General features: G+C 39.9%; 1 protein-coding gene across 2 annotated transcripts in view; it reads left to right on the forward strand.

Moving 5' to 3' along the window:
- ZNF475 (zinc finger protein 475) overlaps positions 1-18654 on the forward strand; it is a 29199-nt gene extending 10545 nt beyond the window's left edge. Inside the window, exons 3-4 of one of the 2 annotated variants that reach the window (XM_059836451.1) lie at positions 6259-6439; positions 17064-18654. In XM_059836451.1, coding sequence (XP_059692434.1) covers positions 6259-6439; positions 17064-17068 — 186 coding nt within the window. In that variant the 3' untranslated portion in view covers positions 17069-18654. Of the gene's footprint in view, positions 1-6258; positions 6440-9635; positions 15024-17063 lie in introns of those variants that run through there. The other variant, XM_059836450.1, reaches the window with a different exon arrangement.
- Positions 18655-19381: the final 727 nt, after the last annotated feature.

The raw sequence follows: 19381 nt of genomic DNA on the forward strand, positions 1-19381 counted from the left end.
AAGCATCCAGCTCTTCAAAACATGATTTTCATATTTTAGTGTTATTCTTAACCTTGGCTTGAAACATCAGTTTACTGAGGACTGCATGTTCAAAGGCAGCAGTTCTGGGTATAACAACAACAAAATAAATAAGACTGCACATTTTTTTCCACTGAATTTGATTCAGGATCCAAGAATAAAGAAGCTGATTCACATTATCCAAAAGCTACACAGAGTTTTGGAAAATTGGATATTTTTTTCTGCATTTGTTTCTGCACAAGCTGTCTTTTGGCCAGGAGTTTTGTAAGATAGTTGTCTAAATTTAGGCCCAATGTCCAAATTAAATGGCCTGGTTTTTTTTTTTCAAATGCGGGCTGGAATTCTGATTGCCTACATTACTTTTGAAAATGGGATTTAGGTCTCTCAGTCACCAAAGGAATGCAATGCTATGCAGAGCATTTCTTAAGATGCTTTAGAAGGCAAAGTGTGTAACATGTTAGTTTACCAGCTGCTGAGTAATATAAGGATAATAGCATCACCCTAGCTCACATGAGACGAAAGACTTCATGAGTCCCTTTTTTATTATGCTATATGGGGCCACTAATTGATATATTTTGGCAAATATATTTATTATGCTATATAAGGCCACTGATATATTTTGGAAAATTGATCTATATTTGGCAAATTTGCTTTTATCACCAAATTTTACTTCATCCACAAGCAGTTCAAAGTGCTGCACAGCTGCATTTATATGCATTTATATGTATTTATATGCATTTATATGCATTTATATGTAGGAAAAGTGATGCTGTTTACACTACATTGTGATCTTTCCTAAAGAACTGTCATTGCTCTAAAGTTGATTGTTCAATGAAAGGCATGGGTGTGAAGCAGAGAGTTTAATCTATCAAACATAATTCTGTAGATTATAAAAGAGAGGGTAAGAGCAATTTTCTATAATTATGATCCCATTAAAAAAAACTTTAGAGTGTGGTTTGGCACTGACAGTGACCTGTGAAAAATGTTACCCTCTTGCACAATGTATCTGCTCCCTTTGTGGATTCACTCACATCTGCTGACTTGTTGAACAACAACATTATTGCCACTTTTTACTTCTGTGAGCTCTGCAGAGCCAAAATGAAATCTGTTCAAATCTGTTCTCCCTTCTGTGTGAACAACAGGTTTCCTCATTTACTTCCAAGCAGTTAGAGTTCATCAGTTGCAGCAGAACTAATGTGGCTGTATAGCTTGCAGTTTGTAAATTACTTTGAGGGACTTTATTATTAACAATGACTTTCAGGAAGAGATGATGGATTTTATGTCTATGAGATCTATTCTTTAGTGCAGAATTATGCATTAAAGGCATAGATGGGGTGGGAAGATTGAAAGAAATATTCTGCGATCCAAGGGGTTCTTCAGGACTTGCAGACAGCTTTTAAGAAGCTGTCAAAGGAAGCCACTTTCCTGTAGATTTAAATTCTCTGTGAGAGAATCTTCATTTCCAGTTGAACATTTTGAAAGGTCCACACATTGAAGGGTGTGGAAAAACACTAAGCTTATGGAATAACTGCAGATTAATTATGAACAGGGACAAGGTCTATGTCTCCACTAAAGTCTTCCTCTTTTTCCAGCATATGGTTTTCATTTTGCTCACCTTACCAGCTACTCAGCTGCTTATTAATACTGTTAAAAAATAGTGCTTCACTAGTGGTGGAGTGAAATGGCTACTGTTCTGGTCCTGGCTGGAAAGCATTTGTGGCAGTCCCTGTCTCATCTAACAGACTTACTCACTGTGACAGTGAATTATTTAAGTACTTGCTTAAAGTCCTGATTCAGCCAAACATCAGAGGAAAGCAATAACTGAAAAAAAAACCAGCCAGTCCTTATGTATTTAAGAGAATTAGTGCTACTGTTAAATAAATTATGCAATAAAAGATGCCCTAAATGAAAAACCCAGATTTTCCTCATTTTCAAAATAAAGTTCTGATTGATTTAGTGGTATACCATGTAAAGTGAATTTTGACTTTACAGCTGCAAGCACTTCTCCCTGTATGCCCTGGAGTTCTCTCCTCTTCAGCAAGTGTGGCATCAACTAGGCCAGTATCATTACTGACAAACTCTTTCTCAGTTCTGCATTAAATGTCTTTAGAGGTGGAGACTGGACAGCCTCTCTAAGCTATCTCTTCCAGTACCTCGTTCTCACAATCAATGAACACATCTGAGTTAATAATGTCTGGCTGTGTAGAATAACAGCCTATGCTTAGAGACTCTCAAGGGTCACATCAGCTCTGAAATTCTGCTTTGGATTCTGCTGTGATACCCCAAACAATGGAAGTGGTGTCTGCAGCTACTGAAACTCAGACTTGCACTAAAACAGAGTCCGTGTTCTATTGTTTCATGGACGAAAATATGTGATACATGTAAGTGAGCACCAATAACTTGCTGTGCGTATATGAATTTAGGGTTTTTGACAATAGATAATGCTGATCTTAAAAGCCTATTAGATGGTGCTGCCATCTGCTGTTTTCTTCTTATCTGGTTAACTACCTAAAAAGATTTCACTGATCTTCTTTTGCTGAATTGTAATGCATTTTAACACTGTATAAGTCTTGAACATTGGTGTAGCAAGAGCTTTGATGTTGTATTTTCCTCTAGCATAAAGCCATGTAGCATCTTGGTGAAGGGAAATCTTCTTCAGGTGCAGTATAATTCTAATGAAGGTGAAAAGTCTATTATGAGCTTTTTTTGCCTCATTGCAGTGAGGCATTGCTTCAAAGTTTTGAATACCTTCCTAGGAGAATACTGACAAATAAATTTGCAAATATAGAAAGTTAGATGAGAATGGATCAGTGAATGGATAGTTTGAATGAAACTTACTGAGTATTATCATTGGGAATGACTGAGTATCCTTCCTTTCCTTGTACATGGATGCACTATTCATTGTACTGACGTACTCAGTTTAAAAAGAAAGCACATCAGGAGCAAAATGAGATATTTCATGTTTCCAGTAGAGTAATATTTTTAATTGTATGCATAATCTTTCAGAATTACCTTGCTGTTCAAGGCATATGATCCTAATATGAGTGCTGTTGTAGGCTGTGAAGTGCAGCTTTGGATAGTCATGAGAACCATACTATACCTTGTCCATGATCCTTATACAAAATGCCTTTTACTTGGCTGAGAGGAATGTGTGGAAAGGGTTGCTTTCATACAATAGAATGCTGCTGCTAAGTGCTTGCACCATTCTTTTCCTGAGCCTCTAATCCATGGGCAGTTCAAGTCTATGACAAGAGCTCCATCCCAGAGCAGGATGCCCCCCCCTTTTCCCATTAAAATAAATGGATAATTAAACAAATAAGAAGGGAAGAGGTGTGTGCAGTCCTGGATGATAAATATTTATGTAGGGAAGTTTGGGATTCAGTCTTATTGTGTGTACTTAAGAAGAAATAAAAAGCTTTGTGCAGTATGGAAGGATTTGACCTCATGTAACACCATAACAGCAGCCTGGGGCTAACCTTAAGTAATGTCAGGTCTATTGAAAATACATAGTTGCATAGCCCTCTGAACTAAATAACTTCATTCATAGTCACGCAGACATACTTAGCAGTCTTGGAGTAAAAAAGAAAATACTGAGACACCAGAGGAAAGCCTAACTACACTGTTAGGTATTTGTACGTATTTTTATAATAACACATATCCTCAGGAACAGACCTTCCCTACAACCCTTTTTGAAAGTTAAAAACAAAGCAGTGAACAGACAGCCTAGCCACTGGCCTGTGAGTAGTTTGGGTTGGAAAATTATGGTGTTTCCAAAAATAGTTTAGTTTCAAACTGCAGGCCTCCAGATGTTACATTCGGGATAGACACACTGAAAACAAAAAGAAATGAAGGGTAAATATCATCAGCTGTAGAAATTCCAAGTAAAGCTTATCATATCTTGGATTCCACAGTTAAAAAAAGAAAAATCTGTTACTACCAATTGTTAGGCTAATCTCTTTCAGGTTTTAAACATGTGTGCAGAGAAAAATGTGTGTATATAATTGTATGTGTGGTGATGGGTCAATCTCAGTATTTTTCTGGAATAAAAATAATTCTATCCTAAGAGTGATCTGATTTCTTTTAATTAATTCTGCTTTCTCCTGTTGATTCTGTACCATTTTAATTGTGGAAATTGCAAAAGACAGACATTTCTACTGGAAAAGATTTCTGCATTTGCACTAGGATTTCTTTTTCTTCTTCTGTTACCATAGAAGAGTCCCTACAATCTGAATATAAGTCAAATTGCTCTTTCCTAGTTTGTAGTCAATAAGTAACCATTTAAATGAATGGCAGGAACTCACCTAATGAGAACTTATGGGGAAAGTGTGTTCCCAGTGATTTTACACCTAGCATTTTTTAAGAAACCGTTTCTAAAATAGTATAACCGTACCCACAGCAGGCATGCACACTAAAAAGAGTTCTCTGACCTCAGGAGTTTAGATTGTAGTATCCTTATCTAAAGCTCTGGAGAGCTTTAGATAAGGAGTAAAGGTATAGTGATTTCAGAAGACTTTGTATCTGGACCCAGAGTATTACTTTAAAATCAGACAAGTTCTGGCTCACAGCTTGAAGTAAAGAAGTAAGTGAAATTTGAAAATGAAAAGTTATAAGATGTTTTTAAAATAGCTGTTGCTGTATTTATTTAAAAAAATAGGAGAAGGCTGTATTTTTATATATATATTAGAAAATATGCTTATATAAAATATTGTGTTATCAAAGATAGCAAGGAAATTCCATTTGTAAGTCAAGAGGATGAAAATGTCCTTGGAGAGCCTTTGTCTTTGGATGTTATGTTTCAAGACATTGTGAGAACTTTCCAGATGAAGTCCAACTTTTCCCAGAAAAAAATAATCTTTTTAGAGTAGTATTTCTTTCATGTAAGTGAGATTACATGTGTGATACAGGAAGGGAATCTTATGCAGATTGTTTACTAATGACATTTTCAGACTGTAACATAAATACAAGAAGAGCTGCCCAGAATTTCGCAAACACATTGATGGGCTGACAGAAAGAGTCATAAATACGGGAACAGGTTATGCTTTGTCTTACACAGCAGCAGAGAAAAAAATGAAATCCCCACCACTCTTGTTTGAGTGAGAAAGGTTTCCTATATTTGGTCTGGCATGGCTGTCTGTCTAACTTGAGGAGGGCAGGGAATAGCTCATCTCTTACTGGTATTCTGCAGTCAGAAGTGTAGGAAGTGCTGGCAGTTGTGAGACCCATCCTTGTGCCTCAAAGTTCTTCTCTACAGCATGTTTTTATCCTACTTCCTGAGCAGGGCTGGTACTGACACCACGCCTAGCCCAAGACGCGCCTAAGGACACAGCTGAGTCCGTAATCTGCAATACCGCAGTAATTATACATTTTTCAGCCTTAGATTATGTATTTGCGAGGTTTGAGGTTGAGAAATCTTTTTCTTCTGTTGTTGAGCTGTTTTCCTCTGAGAACAAAAGCAGATCTTCAGTTTGGAAACATGGACTGCTTAGAGTCTAATCCTGCCCTTGCTGCAGTCACTGGCAAAGTTCACACTAAGGCCTTTGGGATAAACAAACAGCAGTTTCTTTTTTGACCCTCATCCTGAAATATCCTGTCTTGGTTTTAATCTTTGAAGGCCAAAAATTCCACCAGATAACTAATCTGTGTCAAAAGTGAGGTAAAGAACCACAATCATCTCTTGGGAGAGCTGCCCTCACTGTCCAGCTTAAGAGAAATACTAAGGCTGGATACAGCACTTTGACCTGTGTTCTGGTAGAAGATGGAGTCTTTCTGTTATTGTACTAGACTTCAAGAGTTCAGCTGATGAAGCTTTTGTTGCTGCTTTCCATTTCATGTCTGCTTGGTAAGTAAAAAATGGCTTCAGCCATTTAAGATGGATGCTGCATTGCAACCTGATGAAGCAGAGGTGGTGTTTTGGCATGTGAAGACTTAGCATTTTCATGAACTTGAAGGTATGAAAATAAAAGAGATGAAACTTAATACATCTAAGTATAGATTAGTCACACACATCAGTCAGCCCAGCATCTGCAGAAGAAACCGGCCTGTTCCAGGTGTCCACTTAATGAGGCAGCATCTCTTAGAAGCCTCAGGACTAATTCCAAACAAAACCAGAGTGAAAAAAACAGTTACACAGATTTTACAGATAAAACATTCTTCATCTACATGATTGCTTTCATACAAAGTCATTCTGATTCAAAATGAATATTGAAAACAATATTTCTTCTTTATGGTTGTTATTTGCAGGCAAAAGTGATAAGACGGCCACCAACAGTGATTTGCTACATATGTGGCCGTGAGTATGGAACAAAATCTATTAGTATACATGAGCCACAATGCCTGAAAAAATGGCACCAGGATAATGACAACCTCCCCAAGCACTTGAGAAGGCCAGAACCCAAAAAACCTGAAGTCAGAACCGTGCAAGGTAAGCTACAGATCAAATTAAGAGATTTGAGCAAAAAAGTGTGAGGAATTAAAAAAAAATATTTTAAAGCAACAGGTAAACAGTTTGCAAGTACTTTGTTCTCCAATTTACTGTCAAGATGTTGTTTTAAGCTTTGCTTCTACTTCACAGAAGAAAACCTTATAACAAAGTCTTGAAAGTAAAAGTAGTAATTATCTACGGAACATGGCTCCTGGGACATCCCCCTCTATGTGCCCATGTGTCCTGAATTAAAACACAAATAGATTAGCAACCTGCTTCACAGCTACACTACTACTTTTTGACTTTTTTTAACACAGGCATGTCTTAAAATGAGCAAAAACATCCCAAGAATAACGTGCAGACATGACGCAGAATCATTAAAATAAAATACCCTCAGGCAACATAGGTGTAGATACTTCAGCCATATTCTTCTACAGTCAACAGCCCATATTGATCCCTTTTTATTTACAAGTCTGAGAAGCTTTCATTGTGAGACACTGTAATATAAACACAGTGGAGAAAAATATATATGTAGTGCAAAGTAAACAATTAATTTTTGCCAGTTTTACATGTTTGTGCTGTGGGTTCTATTTCCTAAGATTCCACTTCTTCAAATCAATGAACAGTGATGATCCCCAGCATCCCCACAGATGGGCTGTCATATGTATCTGAGGGTCGTATGTTCACTCTAGGATGTAAAGGAATTCCTGTCCATGCTTTGCCTAGAAGCTGTTCCCAGGACTTCCCATTCCCACATAAAGTTATTTCACTTTTCTTGGTGGATGCTTTCCCTGGCCCTGCCAGCTGGTCTGAGCTACTTTGGGCCAACTTTGGACCACTTCCTCACAGGCATTTAATTCACACACACTTTTTTTTAAATTCCCCACAATTTCCCTCAGCTTCCCATAATGTCTGGAAAAGTAGACAAAGTCTCCTACAACTTACTTGTGAAAGAGTCATACACTAGATCAGTTTACAGCAGTACAAAGAAATATGTCCTCAGAAGACATGCAGAAGAGAGCAGGATCACTGAGAACACTAACCAGATGTTCAAAATAATAATCAAAGTTGAAGTAATATAAAATTGGAAGTTGGTTAACAGATGCCAAGTGGCATAGTTGAATCTGCAGTAAAAGATGTGCTCAAAAGACATCTTCATTGTATTTGCCTTTTTAGATGTTAAGCACTTTTAAATTATTACACATTGTGTGGTAAAACAGATGGAGAAAATGAGAATTCCATGTGAAAGAGGGGGATGCAAAAAGGCAAATCAGGTTATTTTGAAATACACTATTCTTATTTTGAAGGAGTGAAAGCAGAAAGACAACCACTCTTTGAGAAAACAATCTAGCAGAAGGCTCCCAGATATGAATCAGAAAGTTGTCTCATTTACTCAATGAGTCATATCAGGCGCCTCCAATCTCCTGTGAGGTGTTGTGTGCCCACGGTTCCTCTGGGGATACTGACCTGCTTCCAGCATCTGTCCCTAAATGCCTGCTGATGCAAGACTGATCAGTTCTGTAGCTTGAGCTAAAATTGTTGTTCCCCCTGCAGTTGCCTCATATTCCTGGCCTCGAGAAAATAATCTCTGTGTTGTTCTTTTTCCATAAGACTTACTCTCGATCATGTGGTAAATGCTATAACTGACCTTCAGACCACATGCATGTACTGCATGTCTCACAGTTTCTCAGCTCAGGGGGGAGGGATTACCCCTGTTATTGAATGAAGCAGACAATGTTCAAAAAAAGCTCAGAAATATTAACTGCTTACATAAAACTTTTTATAACCTACATAAATCTTTTTCTGAAAACTCAAGTGTCACGGGAAGACAACCACTGCCCTCATTACACAGTGTTTTGTTTATGGAATGCCTAACACATGCCTGCGAGGAGAAAGTCATCTCTCTTTCTCCCTCTCTTTTTTTTTAATATTCCATAAACTTTCCAAAGTACAGAAAATACACATTCATTTCCTGCAAGCAAAGGGGATATTTGTCTCAGCCAAGAAAAGAAACACTACTTGGTTGCTCTTCTAACAAAAAGAACATTAGGAACAGGCATATTAAGAGATCTAAGGCTCATTGTGGTTATGTGAACCATTGAATATGATTCATATTAAAATGGTATGGGCCTTTAATGAAGAGCTCTCTCATGTGCCAATGACAGAAACCATGGAATATTTTTAAATGCAAAAATCCTTTTCTTTCAAGAACTGTCCACTGCTCACAGTTCAAAGAAAAAAAACAGATTTTAAAAACTTTTTCTATATTGTCATACCAAATAAGAAGGGTGAAGCAAATACGTCTTCAATTTGAGCCATGTGGACTTTTTTCTGCAAGCACTTCAAATGAAAATCCTTAAGATCTAAATCCAGGTATTAAGCAACCTGCCTGGCCTTTTTGCAAATCAGTTTGAAACAACACTGTGTGAAAATCCATTTCAAAAGTCCATTTCAAGATGAAAGTAAACAAAACTTTTTTTTTTTTTACCCAAATTAAATCTTGAAAACACATCTGAGTGTTTGAAGAATGCTCCTGAGTTTTCAGAGCAGTCATTCTTCCCACAGTGGAAAATAACTGAGGTAAGGCCGGATTAGTGTTTAGATGACAATAGATGCATCACTGCAATGACTTCACAGGAAGTTGTGGCTTTAAAGTACTGTAGTTTTTGTCTGTAAGGTTTTAGGCTTATCTAAGATTTACTCCACTTTTTAGTATAACTTAGGTAGACTCTAACAGGAAGAAAATTGGGCCCCTTGTCCAGAGCAGTACAAAGAGCATATTCTCAAGTACAATATGCTCCCACCCATAGCCATCGTCAGATAACAAATGCTTGTTAAACAGAGCTTGAGCAAAGCCAAAAAGTGAATTTGCGATAATAATAGGTATGCAAAGATGTTAATAATTAGCTGAGAATGCAGATCATAACACACAGCATGATGTTTTCTCTGTACTCTCATACAATACAAAATTATTCAGTTTGAAGTTAATTTAATTCAACCCTTGGGACAAAAACCAGTCTTTTTATGTACTTTTTACTCTTTTGCTTCTTTCTTTTCTTTTTCATTTGCAAAAGCAATATGGTTTGGTTAAACTGAAAGGCTCAGTACACAGGTATTTCCTGAAAATATTTTCCATAAAGAGTTGAATGTGGGTCTCCAGAATGAAAGCTGATACTTTCTTTTTCTAATTTTCCAGCCAAAGGTTTCTATGATCTTGATGCTTTAAATGAGGCTGCCTGGACCAGCGCCCAAGCCCAGCTAGTTCCATGTGATATTTGTGGGCGTACTTTTCTTCCAGACAGACTGATTGTCCACCAGAGGTCCTGTAAACCAAAACCTGCAAAGTGAAGTGGATGTAACACACATGCATACAAATGTATGTCTGCTCACACACACACAGACAGACACACACACACATATTTATCCTAAGCTAAATAAAGTGTGCGTGTGTGTGTGTGTGCACATGCACCCATGCCTTTCAGACAAACCATGAGAGAAATAAAATTCATACGGAGAGACATGGTCACCAAAACGTTATTGTGTAATGATATCATCTGCTCCAAAAGTCTCCAGAGTAAAAAGCAGCAGTTGCTACTAAAGTGTAAAGCCAAATACAGAAAATTACTTTGTTGAAAACAAAATTTTGCTTCTCTTCTTTCAAAGACACTGTGGTTGGTGTAAAGACCTTTAGCCGAACTTGACTAACTAGAGAAACCAAGTAACTCCTTTAAGTTTGTTTCAGTTTTGTTTGGGTTTTCTAGTTTTTGGGGGTTTTTTTGTTTGGAGCACTCCACTGTTCACATCCATGTGTAACTGTATCTCATAAAGCCCTTGACTGCTGCAAGTGAAGCCTTCCCGTGTAAAGGCATCCAGTCGTGTGGTAGAAGCAGACACAGGCTGTTTTTAAAAAAACACCTAGAAGCATCCTATTTTTGTTTAAGAATGATGCTGACCATGTGATTTATCCTCAGCTCAGTAAACCCATCATGTCAAAAAATTTGTAAGTCAGGGAAGCACATCTTGGTCATGAACTTTGTAAGAGAAAACATTTTAATGTCAAGACAAAATGAGCATGATGTGCCAGATGGCTGGCAAAAACCACCATCCTGCCCCTCTGTACCAAATGAGGCCATCACAGAGACCCAGTTCTGAAAGACTGGGTATTATACAAGAAAGCCATGGGGAAGGTGTTTGAAGGTGCTATTTTGAAAAATGCTGTTACCTCATGTAGAGGAATGAGTGCCAAAACACATCAGTATAGGAATAGGCTAAACACGTGAAGGAAGCAATACTCTCTTTTACAAGGTACAGCAGAGAGCAATTATTATTTTACTTACTCTGAAGCATTTTATTAAGTGGTGAGGTTATTCAAAAGGTATGACAAAATCCAGTACAAGTTGTGAACTAGCAATCTGGGCTTCCTAATATCATGAAAGAAACTGTACCATGTATGAGCTTAAGGCCTAGAGTTGTCTGCTATGTATTATGTGATTGATGTGACTTTTCTCAGAGCATTCACACTTACTATTGTACTTACAAATCAGAGGAGGCAAGTGCTTTCATACACACTAAAATGAAATATGGGTACCAACAACTTTTCTTTTCCAAGTGATCAAGCTGTGTGATTTGTGGAGTAAGTGAAACAAGAAGCAATATCTTTGTTCTGTTATTAGAGAAATGCTCCTGGCTCCAGCCCTGGCGGGCTGTTAATTCAGACTGGAGAAGTACCAGCATTCTTCGGTGAAAATAATTTCCAAAACAATCAGTGGTACCTCAGCAGCCCTTTCATCTTTGGAATGAGGATTGTATAGTCTGAAGATAGATATCTTCAGGAGTCAAAGGTTCAGTTTCTGTTCTACAGAACAAAGCTGTGTAAACCCTGCAGATCTGTTCTTAGTGTCTCCAGTGTAAGAAGAGGTGCTGTCGGAGCTGGAACAGTGCCACCCCTCCTCCTTTTGGCTGGGAGAAGGCGCATGTGGCCTGAGGAAAGAAGAACAGGGGCACTAGTTTGTGATTGCTAGACTGGCTCCTAGGAGCTGCTGGCTGGCAACATACACTGCAAGTCCCTGAGGCTTTTCTAAGTCACACCGAGTGCTGGCCCACTGACAAGTGGTTTGGTAATTGGAGGATTATGGATATCATATGATCTCACCTTTGTGTCCCCTCTTCTTCTTGGAATACTCTCTTTTCTTAGACACAATAAGCATTTTTTGGTTACATCTGCCTCACTGGGTCATCAAGATTCACTACATCCACTTCATGAGCAAAAACATTTTTTAAAGAAATTAAGCCTTTGCATTGCATAGTCCTGCAATGTTTGGCATTAAAAATGCAGCTCTGCCTCTTGGTGGAATGCATATATTGGAGTGTCATTCTGAAAGTTAGACTTAGTGTCTTGATATTTTAAATCTGTCAGAGATTTCACCCAGAACAAGTTTTCTGTATTTCATTGTCAGCTCTACACTTGTATATTTTTTGGTTTCTGGAATTTTTTCACAAAAAGCAGTAAAATCTGTCTGATGAGCTGTATGTTTATGAATAATAAAAAAAGTACCAATATTAAGTGTACATTGTGTCTTATCCAGAAGTACTGTTGTAGGGGAACTCCTGAAGCCATAAGCGTAGAGTATGTTTTCCACATCATCTTTTAAAAAGGGAAATGAGGATCTGCCAAATTAGGAGCTGTCTCCACTAGCTGGTGATTGCTGCTGAGTTCTGAATTCATTGTGGGATTTGAGAAATGGTCAGCCTTACTACTCACAGAGTAAAGTCAGCATTGGGCTGTGAGGACTGATGGTGAGACCAGAGAAGAAGCTCAGCTGGAGCCAACAGCCCTCAGAAAAATCTCAAGGGTTGTAGCATTCCTTTCCCTCCACAACTTCATGGGAACAATGATTTCCAAAATATGTAGAAATATAAAAATCACTGACATAGGAGTGCATATTGTTCCGTTTCAAACTGTCATTCACATCCCAAGGTTACTGTCACAAGCTTTTCTGCTGAGCTCACCAGTGCTGATGTGTTTGCCAATGATGATAGTGAGGTCAAAGCAAGCTTTGTTTACTGGGAGAAGCACGGAGAGTGCCTTCATGGCTTGCTCTCAACAGAGTTAAAGTGAGATCTTATGAGCATTGCAATTATTGCTTGGCATGTATAATTTTGACTTTTTTTGCAGGAGAGGAAAAGGAAATGAGAAATTGAGCTACTTTGCTTCCTTTGTTTCTGTACTTTAGTGATTTGTCATTTAACCTTATCTCATCCACTGTTGGCTCAATGTTATTTCCATCTGAATCCCATGTTTCCTACTGCCACAGCACATTTAAAGAGCTGAAAAATATCTTCTGGTACTTCAAAACCAATGACATTTCATCTAGTTTCCCACAATTGTGCTGATAGCAGCTAAAAATATTCCAGGACAAAATATACAGAAAGCCAGGACGTGGATTGACAAGCAAAATTTAATCACATTAAACAAATGAGCATGCACTTCCTGATCATAAATAAAAGCCATGACTTACATTTTAGTTCAGCCATTTGAACCTGCCAATTTCAAATTTAAAAACGAGGCATTTTATAAAAGCAAATCAGAAGATCATAGTCAAGCCAGAAGCATTTAACTGCAGACTTGAAAAATTGGGCATTAATGAAAGAATCCATAACTGTAGTTAAGTATTACATGTAAAGTGTTATAATTTTTTGAGTTGGGAATGTCAGAGTTACCATACAAACTTCAAAAGGTCCTGTATCTTTAAGGGCAGTAGTTAAAAATGACTGATAGGCTTGACCAAGACAGCTTCATGGACCTTTTTTCTTAAAGACTACTAGGAGTGAATAGACCACAACTTGAGGAACAAAAACATTTGTAAATGTAATATCAGTTTCTAATTAATAATAGTGAACACTTATATGGATCTGTGAATTCTCTTTTCAGGCCACAGACCTAGAAAGCATATAGCACCATGTAGAAATTATGTTTTCAGTATTGACTAATGACAATTTGAATGCTTAAGCTTTGGTCCAGGATTTGCAAACATGATTTTTGATCCTGTGCACACTGAAACAAATCCTACATTTATTGTACTGTATGTATGTATATACTGTACCGTATGAGTACAGAATGACCACATGTTAACACATGTATATGTCTTAATCCAGTTAGACTGTGCAGTTTTTTATGGTGGAACACAAGCTTTCAAAGCTTATGTTTGCTTAATGATAGAATTTCATAGTTCAGAATTTTGGGTTTATTACCCAGTTTATGGAGCTGGTCCCTGAAGAAGGAATTCTAGGTGGCCTTTTGACTGAATGAGTATTTTCAGTAGGGTCCTGTGATTAGTTTTGCTTCACTGTCAGTGGGAATAAGGCTTCTGAAATCTGTATTTCTGAACTGTGTCAACCACAGTGGGTACAAATGAGTTTGCTGTATCTGGAGACATGCCACCCCTAGCAACATGGTAGGATTGTGCAAAAGCAGGATTCAACAGGGGTGTGAAGTTCACCAAAAAACAAAAACTCAAGCCTGGAAAACCCTCCGAGAAGTTGCCTGAGGGACTGTCTAAATTCTTGTGTGCTCTTTCTGTTTATTCCTTGGTCAATAACATAACTGACATACACAGTATTGATGACTCTGGAGCACGCAAGAATGAGTTACTCCTCCTAAATATATATTTCTTGAAAAACTTCTGTAATTTTCAGTTGAAGAAAAAAATTTATAGTCTTCACAGAGTTGAGAAGAAAGAGTTGACAACAGAGCAGGAAATTGTACCTGACAAGAGAGACTCCAGGAGTCCAGACTGTTTAACTTCTCAAAAATACCCAAACCATTAGGTACCTCCCTGATAGCCTGTACATATCCAGATTAAAGAGACTTCTTTCCAGAAGAAAACACCTGAACAATTTCCAAGCAGGAATTTGTTACTAGTCAAACTCAGAAGTAAGAAACCCATAACTTTCAAGCAGTTTACTGAGATTTTCAGTAGATTGTCTGTGGTGGGATTTTTACAAACAAAATTAAAAAAAAAAAAAAGTTATGCATAGGTATAATATGAATAAATATGAATAAATTTAGGCCAGCCTTGTATTACAGTATAGCATGTAGAACTGGACTCTAAGATATTTCCAGATGACCATGAAATATAATAATTGAAATATATTTTTCAGGACAGAAAACAGTTTGTAGGAGTCTAAGAAAAATACTGCAAGTAACAGAAGCCTCTTTTCCACAGGCTTGTGTTCATATGTTAAATCCCTGGGTTCTGATGTCCCATTGGCCCGTTGGCTCTGACCACCCCTGTTCAGCCCCCATTTCTGTTTATGCATATCCTCTAGAATATTCTCCCTTCCCTGAATCCCCATTGGTCCCATTTCACTGCATCACTCTGCCCTGTCAATGCCCAATGGCTCTCCCTAACCCCGCCTTTGCACCATTTTGCCCTACTCCCATTGCGCCCTAGCCCTCTGGACTGCCCATCTTACCCCTTATGTAATCCTGGACCCTGAAGCCATCCTGGTTCTTGTCCCTGGACTATATTTGAAGCTGTATCCTGTTTTTCAATAAACCAGCATTAGGATTTTCAAGCAAGAACCTGTCTCAGCACCATCCTTCGTCAGCCTTCTGGTGGCTTTGTGCTCCAGGCCCAAACACGTGGTCTGCCTGGGGACCTGTTCGTAGCGTGTTGCTACATCTGGCTCCCAAACAGGGCCTTTCTTACTGAACTCCCTGAAAGCAGCCACGGCGACGACCTGATGGACGGCTGTCATCGGGAGGAGGATGCGTACAGGTTAGCCACAACCCTGACACTAAGCCTAAGTTTTATTGGGAAAGGCTGACGGGAGAGCCAGCACCCTTCGTGCAGCTGGAGGACTGACTCTGTTGGTGAGCCCCCACAGGACATCGTGTGCCTGACCTCTCCCCAGACCCACAGGAGGGTGAATTGAATGAAGGCTGCCCAGGGTCTGGGTCCTTTTCCATTAAAGGTCCTCTGGCTGAGGGGGAGCAGCCATGGGGAACGTGCTTAGCATGGCTGAATAGGATGTATACATGCCGGTTAGGGAAGTTCTTAATTCTTAGGGGGAAATAACTCTCAAAGAGGGACCTAAAATAATTAATTTGTTGGTTGTTTAAGAATGTTCCTGTCATTTCTAAAGACTCTGTTAATTCATGGGGTTTTTTGGGACTCAGTCGAGGAAAAACTTGATGTTCTGCACACAGAGGAAAAATTAAAGGTTGCTAAGTTCTGCCCTCTTTTCCATTTAATTTATGATGCAGTTCAAAGTTTATATTTGAACCCCACTTCCTACTCCTTGTGTTCCTCCTGCCGTGCTCCTAATCTCTCTGTCCTGGAGAGCAGGACAGGAGATGGAAACTGCCAACGGGTGCAGATGAGCCACCTGCCTTCTGCCATCTCCCCTCCCTTTCCATCTCCTACCCAAGACAGTGTTGGCCAGGCTGTTTTGGGTCCTACCCTAATCCATGCTCCAGCATCCTTTATTCCTTTTCTTTCTTACCACCCTTCACAAAATGGCAGTGGCCCTGAGTGACTCTTTCCCACAGCCCTCCCCATTTCCCACCCCTCCATCGAGTTCCTTCCCTACGACATGTAACACTCCCGTGTCGGGCACCACCCCTGCATCTGGAGCCTCCCCTTTTGCTGAGAAACCCCTTCCCATCAAGGGCCCCACTTGCCCTCATACCCCTGATCCAGACTCTTCTGGTCCCCCCAGTTTCCAGAACTGGAAATGGCGCTGACCAGCAGGTAGCCGTCTTGGCTACTGACAGCTGTATCTTGGCTACCACCAGGCCGTGCCGCTCAGCTGGCGATCACACCTCCAAGCCATATCCATCCTCCTCAGAGGAGGAGGCTGAAGGCTCGTCCGATTATCATCACGAGCATGATGGCCATTGGCAGAAAGGGCAGAGGCAAACGGTCAAGGAACAGGACTGGACAATGCCTGCTAAAATCCAAGCAGCCCCAGTGCAGTACCAGAGGGGAGCTACTCCCAAGTGGGGAGTCTTTATTTTATGGGGAGATGAAAGAACTCTGCAGAACAGACAATGATTTTGGGGGAGGGTCACCTTATTTTTACAATGTTTTTTCTGCGACTTTGACGGCGCATGTTTTAGTGCCACATGATTTAAAACCTATAATGCCTGTCCTATTTTCTCCCACTGAATACATATTATGGGAGGGAGTATGGAAAAGGCAACTTTCAAGACTCATAAAAGACTATGCAAATGAGGAGGTTGAGCATGCCTTATTTTAGAGCACTTAGCTGGGGAAGGGGGACTACTCTAAGCCTGAAGATCAGGCCATTGACCTTCCCCAGGCTGTCTTGGAGGACATCAAAAACTGCTCGAATCCAAACACTTGATGGGGTGATCCCCAGCCTTGGCTTTGTAGACATTCAGCAAGGGGCAGAGGAAAATCCCCTGGACAGCTTTACAGTTGCAGAGCAGGACTTAATCCCAGACATATGGTAACTTTCCCCAAGATTTTCCCAAAGAAACCATAAACCAGTTTGATAAACTGTATCTATGTTGCACATTAGTGACAAGGCATAGAGACACAGTACCCATTTTCAACAAGTTTTTCCCCATTTCAACTGCTGTTGCTTTTGTTTGCAGGCTAATCTGTGTCCCCAGAAGTCAAGACCACCTATGGCCAGGAGACCTCTGCGTATGGCCGCCATGAAAGGATTCTGGATGCTCCTCACTGTGCCACATGCCCTGAGCTGGGTGATCTCACAAGCCAGCCACAACGTTTGGGTCACCCTTGCCAGGACACTGAAACAAGATAGCCTGTGTCTGTCCATGGAAAACCCCTACAATCCCCTTTTTACATGCCTAGTAGGGTAACCTATGGATGAGTGGCCGGTAGCTGTGCATGCCATCCATGGAAGGCAAGGTAGCTCCCCCAACAACACCCACGAGAAGCCCAGCCCAGTGGATACCTGGGACACCTGGACCGAGAGGCTTGAGCATGCACCAGAGGAACCCCAAGAATTAGATCTATTGGGATCCACGAAAATGAATTACTGTGTTAAGTTTACTACAAGCCCAGATGGAAAGAATGGGACAGCAGAATGGTTAGGCTGATGAAAAAGAGTGATTGTTAGACAAAATGTCATTCCCCATGATTCAGTTTATACAAGAAGAATGAAATGGTGTAATTAGACATTTCCCATTATCTCCTGGTCCAGCCTGCATCCCAAAAGGTTACCTAAGGGTGTGTTTCTTATCTGTGGGGACCGAGCATGGCCAGGATTCCATCCCGCCTTCAGGGGGTCCCTGTAGTCTTGGGCAGCTTGCTCTCCTGACCCCTGACATTACCCTGGTTCAAGACTGGAAGAGTCAACTGGCCCGCAAAAGGAGATCACTTAATGAATTTGACGAAAATTGTGATAGCCAAATTACGAGCTGGAACAAAGGTAAGAGAGTCGCAGACTTCCTTTTTTAACTTTGGGTGGCTGCTGCTAAAGCTCTCGGAGAGTTAAATCTTTTAGGGTGTTGGCTTAGCAAGCACTCCAGTGCTACTTCAGTCGTATTAAGCAGCCTGCTTGAAGATGCCGAGACCATCTGGTGTGGTACCTTGCAGAACAGAGCAGCTGTTGACTACCTGCTGCTCACCTCTAGGCATGGCTGTCAAGAATTTGAGGGCATGTGTTGTTTCAATCTATTCTCACACAGTGAGTCTATTCATCAGAGCATACCATTTCTAGAAGATGAAATAAAGAAGATCCAAGCAGAAAGTGGTGGAGGCTGGATTGATGAACTCCTTGTTGGTTGGGGGCTCTTGGGTTGGCTCTTGTTGTTAGTTAGTTAAAACTGTTTTGTGGGTCACAATTGTTGTTGTCATTGTGTTAGTTATGATAAACTGTTATGTTCACTCTTTGCAGAGGTCTGTGACAGAGGCTTTTTTAGTAAAACAAAAAGGGAGAGTCGTGGAGGCCCAAGGACCACTACTAAAATCATCCTTCAGCCTTGGAAAGGTTGCAATAAGTAATACATCCCGATGTCAGGATGACAGAAGCCTCTTTTCCACAGGCATTTTGTGTTCATAAGTTAATTCCCTCCACGTTCTCATGTCCTGTTGGCTCTGACCCCCCCTGTTCAGCCCCCATTTCTGTTTATGCATATCCTCTAGAATGTTCTCCCTTCCCCGAATCCCCATTGGTCCTGTTTTACTGCATTGCTCCGCCCTGTATCCTGTTTTTCAATAAACCAGCATTAAGATTTTCAAACAAGAACCTGTCCCAACATCATCCTTCATCAACTTTCTAGTGTTTTCATGCTTCAGGCCTCAACACATGGTCTGCCTGGGGACCTGTTTGTAGCACGTTCCTATGACCAGTGGTATCTCTGGGGTAGGTATTCAAGAATTCAAAGTTAGCAAATAAAAAGAAGAAACAGAAAAATGCATACATTTTAAAAATACCACCTCCTCTCCAAGAATGTGTGCCCTCCCCTGTGAAACATGTAAATAGCAATGCTTCTTAAGGTAAGAGTGTTTGAATTGGGTTAGGATTTGTACCTGTATTTGGAAGCTGAATCAGACTGCCAAGTCAGATTGGGATGAGTCATTTAGAGCAGCAGTGAGAGATCTCTGGATTAAAAATTTTTAAGATCCAGTCTCAAATGGAAGACAAGCTGCCAGTCTCGTCAGAAAGAGATTGATTTCAAAACAATTAAGTGCTTTGCCTTCCTTGCTTTCTCTGGCACCTTAAAGGGAAAAAGATTTACCTAAGTTAGCTCATAGGACTTGTAAATCTCAATAGTTAGGAAACTGGCTGTTTCGGGTTAGTTTCACACTTTGTTGTTGTAATATATCCAATTCAAAACAAGTCATACTTACTTGCTGTCTATTTATACCAGGTTTAAAGTCTGGAAAGATGTAAAATAAGGGCTCTGCCAGCTACAGCTTGTGATAAAAGCAGATTTCCAAG

The sequence above is a fragment of the Haemorhous mexicanus genome, chromosome Z (assembly GCF_027477595.1).
Source record: "Haemorhous mexicanus isolate bHaeMex1 chromosome Z, bHaeMex1.pri, whole genome shotgun sequence".
NCBI lineage: Eukaryota > Metazoa > Chordata > Aves > Passeriformes > Fringillidae > Haemorhous > Haemorhous mexicanus.